Below are 6,102 nucleotides of genomic sequence, written 5' to 3' on the forward strand. Positions count from 1 at the left end.
GATGCCAGAAGCTATCTGAGACCTACTTTCATCCAAAGAAAACAAGGTGTTTTCCAACCAGGAGTGCCACATGGAAACATTCAGTCCTAGAGAGCTTCATTTTTCCAGTGGTAAAGGCATGTGGGCATCAGAATAGCTTCAGGCATTAAAAAGGTTTTGAGAAAACAAAGAGGAAACACAAAGTGGAACACACTCCCTCAGAGTGTAGTGGAGTCTCCCTCCTTGGAGGTCTTTAAGCAGAGGCTGGATGGCCATCTGTCGGGGATGCTTAGATTGAGAGTTCCTGCATGACAGGGGGTTGGACTGGATGGCCCTTGTGGTCTCTTCCAATTCTACTATTCTGTGATTCTATGATTCTAGTTGGTGAGGATGACTGGTTGACAAGTGGATGGTAGAAGCAGCAGCACATGGACCAAATTGTCCACCCCAAATTAGCATAGATCAACCATGGATCTGCAACCTGGTTTGCATCCAATATCACCTTTTGTTAGATCTCTCCCAGCTTGCTTAAATCTTACCGTGTGTGTGTGTGTGTGTGTGTGTGTGTGTGTGTGTGTGTGTAGTCAGGAAATAAGCCATGACAAATGAATGAGGAAGGAAAAGAGCCACTTAGCTGAGTCCTGTTTTTAGAACCAGGTCTACTTTGATGAATAAAAATCACAAATTGACTGTCTCCTTACATATTAGCATTCAATGACAGGTTTTTTTTAAAAAGTTTATTTAAAGTGGTGAATGGAACAGAGGGGTCAGTGGGTGGCGAAAGATATCCCAAGCACACACAACGAGTGATGGGATAATATGGTCATAGTTTTTATTGGTTACAGTTTACAGAATTTGGCACAGCATAGAGCAAAGATTCAGTTACCAAGTGGTCAGCCTGCTGCACTTACTGAAGAACACCGATATAGTAATGCAATCTGGAAGCCCACTATGGTGTGTACCAATATATGGCTCCCTCTCATCAACAGGGAGCAAGAATGGCATATTAGTTCTGAGACAAGAAGAATCCCCATCCTCAAGGGCCATTGAGGAGATCACCTTATGGAGCCCCAGAAATGGGCCTGTCCCAATACCCAAAATGTCTAACACAATAAGGTTGTGATGGGGAAAAGCATGTAGCGATGAGGAAAAGCATGTGGTATAATGATGGCATTCTAGCAAACTGGGAAGTGAAAATCCTGTAAACGTAATGTCATTTCTATCCACAGATAGATTTTTTTCCCCAACACAATAACTGGCAGTTGAGTCATGGATGACAACCTAAAACTTTGGAATAATGATTAGGAGAGTTCTGATCTAGTGATAAGGCCAAGCAATGCTGCAGGTCCCAGTGTATACTACGTGAGATCTGACCTCAGAGGAAATGCCTCTCCCAAGTCTGCTGCAAAAAATCCTGCCCTCACAAACCAAATGGCATGGCTTTGACTGATGGGGGTGAGAATTCTCAGCAGGCAATGCAGCCATGCCTGTCAATTAAATGGGCACACTATGGGCCAGGGGAAAATGCAGTTACTTGGAAAGCTAATATTCCATCTTTGATGGCAAACTGCATAAAGCAATTTATAACAAGTACATACATACGTTCCAACTGTCCCAGTTTAAACAACTTTAATGATTCTAGATTTTCTCCCTCTGTAGGGCAGGCTTCATATCAGAAGTTTGCAGGTGGTATTTTGTATGGATGTCATGAGGAAGGGAATTCCAAAGGATGAAATCTTGCTGTGTCTCATTTCCAATTTCCTACCAAACAATCAAAAGAAACTCTCAGCCGGTTTTTGCCAAACAGTCATGAAAGAGGACTTCCAGGGGTTGTAGCCTTCCAGGGGTTGATTGCGACTCCCAACACTCTTAAGTGCTGGCTATACTGGTTAGGAGTGCTGGGACCTGAAGTGCAATAGCATTTGGATTCCTGACCCAGGATGACATAGACGGAGAACCTGGGTTGCATTTGGAGTTACAATGCTTACACAACTCTCCAACATTTCATAAATGAAAACCAGGGCACACGTGGCCAATCAGCATCAGAGGGTGGTCAAGGTGGTGAAAGTTATGAATTAGGAAGAAACCACAAGCTAGGAAAGGTTGCAGCATGTTTGCTTTTGCCTGAACCTACAGGGAAGGGCCAGACTCTGCCCCCCTTCTCCTCTATGCTGAGTTAATTAAGTGGAAACTACAATTGCCCTTCTTAACTTGTGGATCTGAGATCCGCGACCTTGAATATCCACGGAGGGGTGACCTCCACTATTTTCAATGGCATGTGCACCTGGCCTGTGCATGCAGGCCGCGTGCACAGGGGCATGCTCCATTGAAGCCTATGGGGCTTGAATATGCACGAGCCACCACTTTCATATGGGGGGGGGATCAGAACAGATCTCCCGCGAAAACAGAGGACCAACTGTATTTTTTCACTTTGAACTCACTTTGCCATAATTGAAATAAGCTGAAGACATAGGGAGAAAGTGGAAGAAGGAGAGAGAGAGAGAGAGAGAAACTGGAACATTTTAAAAGCATTTGAAAAAGTGGCACAACAGAAGATTAACCAAGACTGTCCATGACAAACAGGGATAGTGGGAGAGTAAGTGCTTAAAGAGGTCATGGGAAGTGGGCATTGTTTGTTTCTTTCAAATAATGTAACCCATGTTACTTTCATTAATCAGGAAAAATGTTAACAAGGTTCTTCTTGTTGTTGTTTTATTTATTTATTTTTGTTTTAATGACTTGACCAGGAGGTTGATGTCATCCACTCGTGCCAGGAGAGAATGAGAAGATACTTTGACAAAATAATGGCCCAGCTTGCGTAAGGAAATATTTCATCTCTACATTCCTGAAATGGACTTTAATAATAAATTCTGATGTGGGCACCTCATCAGTATTTCCCATAGTGCAGCTTAAATGGAAGAAATGTGTCCAAAAACCTCTTTAGTTTTCTTGTTCAGCAAGACCAGAAAGAAACCAACTGTCACTGAGTGATACAAATGTATCTGATGAGAATACTTGATAAAAGACATAGGGGCGAAGTAGACCACCCTGAAGGAGCGGCTTGCTGCCACCCCTTTGAGCACCGGATCAGGGCCAGGGCAACCACACACCACAGCTCCGATCCAGCATTCTTTCAGGCCAAAAATAAGTGGCAAAATGTTGCTGCAGTGGCAGAACTTTTCATTGCTCCATTTGGCATGCAGCATGTGAAACACCACACCTCCACGCCACCCTGATGCCAGTGCCTACTGCCGGTCTGTACAGCCCCTTAGATAAATGTTAGAATACCCCAGAAGTTAATTCTCAGGGACCTTGGAGAAATTCGTCCTACTTAAGAAGCTGATCAAAATCATTTGTATTCCCTTGTAATACATGAATGTTTCAAGTCAGGCCCTACCTGGAATATTGTGTCCAGTTATGGGCACTACAATTTAAAAAGGATGTTGAGAAACTGGAGCATATCCAAGTGAGGGCGACTAAAATGGTGAAGGGTCTGGAAACCATGCCCTGTGAGGAATGACTTAGGGAGCTGGGGATGTGTAGCCTGGAGAAAAGAAGATTAAGAGGTGATATGATAGCCCTGTTTAAATATTTGAAGGTATGTCATATTGAGAAGGGAGCAAGCTTGTTTTCTGCTGCTCCAGAGAACAGGACCCGGAACAATGGATGCAAGCTCCAGGAAAATAAATTGCACCTCAACATTAGGAAGAACTTCCTGACAGTAAGGGCTGTTCGACAGTGGAACACACTTCCTTGGAGTGTAGTAGAGTCTCCTTCCTTGGAGGTCTTCAAACGGAGGCTGGATGGCCATCTGTCGGGGATGCTTTGATTTGGATTTCCTGAATGGCAGGGGGTTGGACTGGATGGCCCTTGTGGTCTCTTCCAACTCTATGATTCTATTATTCTAAGTACCCAGATAGGTATATTTTTGTTCTTATCTTCCACTGTCCCTCTTTTTATGGTCTTGAAACATTTCTCATAGACAATTTGGAGTAAACCTTCCTGACAACATGTCAGACACTGGTGCAGCACTTGCATGACCTCTTCTAATTCAGATGATAAGGAACAATTATATTGCATCAGTATATTGATGGTCTCTCCCGACAAGTTCCCTGGAGTTCTTACCCAGTGTGTTCATACAGCTATTAAACAGGGTAGGGGTTAAGATGAAATTTTGTGAGGCCTCAGACAGAAATGTTGTGGAGTCAAGCAGAAACCCTCCAGTCTATCTTCTAAAAACAACTCTGCAGATAGCAGCAAAACCACCTTGTTCCAGGGTCCAAGAAGAGACCATGGTCAATGGTATCATAAGCTACTGAGAGACCTAGGAAAATCAACAGTCACACACATACTGTCTTGTTCCTAAAAGAGGTCATCCATCAGGGCCTTCAAACCATTAAGTACAAAAACCAAGCCTAAAGACAGAAATGAATTAAGGTAGTCCATGTCTTCTAAAACAGCCTGGAGATAGCACTACCGTATCCAATTTCAAGATCTTCTAGGTGAAAAAAAGTTAAGAAGGATATCAATTTTCAAATACATTCTCCATCATATTTTGAGACAAACTTGAGGGGTGGAGGCAGCTTGTCAGCATCTGACCCAACTAACTTCAGTTTAACATGCAGACAAACTGTGTGTTGCAAGAAGTGGAATTTCCCATTGGTTCCAGACTACTTCTGGGAGCAGGAATTGGTACAGGCTATAAACTCAGTTTAGAGTTCCAGCTGTAAGCCAGGCAGTAATATTTATTTTAAATATTTGAGATCTTGACTGTGTATTTATAGCACAATTATTAGCTGGGTACAGGGTACAAATAAAATGGAACAAAATAAAGAAATATAAGACTGCAATTATATTATATGAAAAGCTATAAATATGAAATAAGGAATTATGTTTCTAACAGCTGAACATTCATCTGTTGCAATGAAGATTATATACAAAAATACTGATAAGGGGTCAAAGGATGGTCAGTTGTTTTGTAACAGTTGTGGGTTTATGCAGAAGTCATAATTCCACCTCACCTTTTAACTCTCTCTCTTTCTATAGAGCTGATAGGGCAGCCCAGCATGAGCTGGAGAAAGACCTGAGTGACAAGCAAACAGCTCACCGAATCGATGACAAATGTCACCATCTGAGGAACACATCTGAGGGCATCAGCTATTATCGGGGCGTGGAGCGAGTAGATGCTACGTGAGTTGCCATGTGCACAAGATCCCTTAGAGCAAAGGAGTGCAGATCTTCTGCAATAGGTCATGCTAATGATAATGAAATAATGGATCAGAAGGATCATTCCCTTGGGCTTGTTATGGGAAGCCCTTGTATACAGGTTTCTGCAACACTACATCAGTGGCTCAGATGACATAAGGCTGAAATTTCAATTTTTTTTTCATTCATCTTAGGAAAAGGCCACATACAGGCCACATGTATCCTGTGTACAAACACCACCACCACTGCTGGCCTAATTCTGTGGTCCTTGCTGTTGGTTCTGAGATGGCTGAATTTGACACTGCCACCATGGGCAGAGGAAGCTGGGAAGAAACATATGTTTTTAAAATGAGGAATTTGGCAGAAATGTATCTATAGAAAAATACTTTCAGTTTTCTACAGGCATCAGATAACATAGTAATTAATCTCTGATGGCTCTTTTACATATGCAAATGATCACCTGATGCTTCATTCAATGAGTAATAATCATGGATGCATATATGGAAATTGTAAATAAACAGTTGTTTGTTGCCTGAGCTTTCATAAAAGCAACAGTCTATTCCATATTGCCCATAAAGCTTAAATTTCACCTACATATGGAAAGCTGGAGCAGTAATGTGGAACAACTCATCATTATGAAGAGCTTGTTCCTGCTCATTTATAAGTAGCCAGAATACATCTGCATGGCCATGGAGAGTTTGAGTTATGCCTCTGCTTAGGCCATGCTTTCATTCCTGTTTTATATTCCATCACTCAGACTTTTATTTCACTGAATTCTGTATGTAGATTACAAAAACAGAACACAGTTGCATGGCTGCATATTTCTTTCCTTCTTTTCTTTTTTAAAAATAGAGATGCATGATTTATGCATAGATGATTTCCACTGCACAATGTGAACTGAGAATCCCCACCATTTTT

General features: G+C 42.0%; 1 protein-coding gene across 1 annotated transcript in view; it reads left to right on the forward strand.

Moving 5' to 3' along the window:
* Positions 1–6,102, forward strand: part of TEKT3 (tektin 3) — a 35,327-nt gene that overhangs the window by 17,645 nt on the left and 11,580 nt on the right. The window contains 2 exon segments of the mRNA XM_042447546.1: positions 2,727–2,797; positions 5,026–5,169. Of these exon segments, the coding sequence (XP_042303480.1) occupies positions 2,727–2,797; positions 5,026–5,169 (215 nt within the window).

The sequence above is a fragment of the Sceloporus undulatus genome, chromosome 2, assembly GCF_019175285.1.
Source record: "Sceloporus undulatus isolate JIND9_A2432 ecotype Alabama chromosome 2, SceUnd_v1.1, whole genome shotgun sequence".
NCBI classification, from domain to species: domain Eukaryota; kingdom Metazoa; phylum Chordata; class Lepidosauria; order Squamata; family Phrynosomatidae; genus Sceloporus; species Sceloporus undulatus.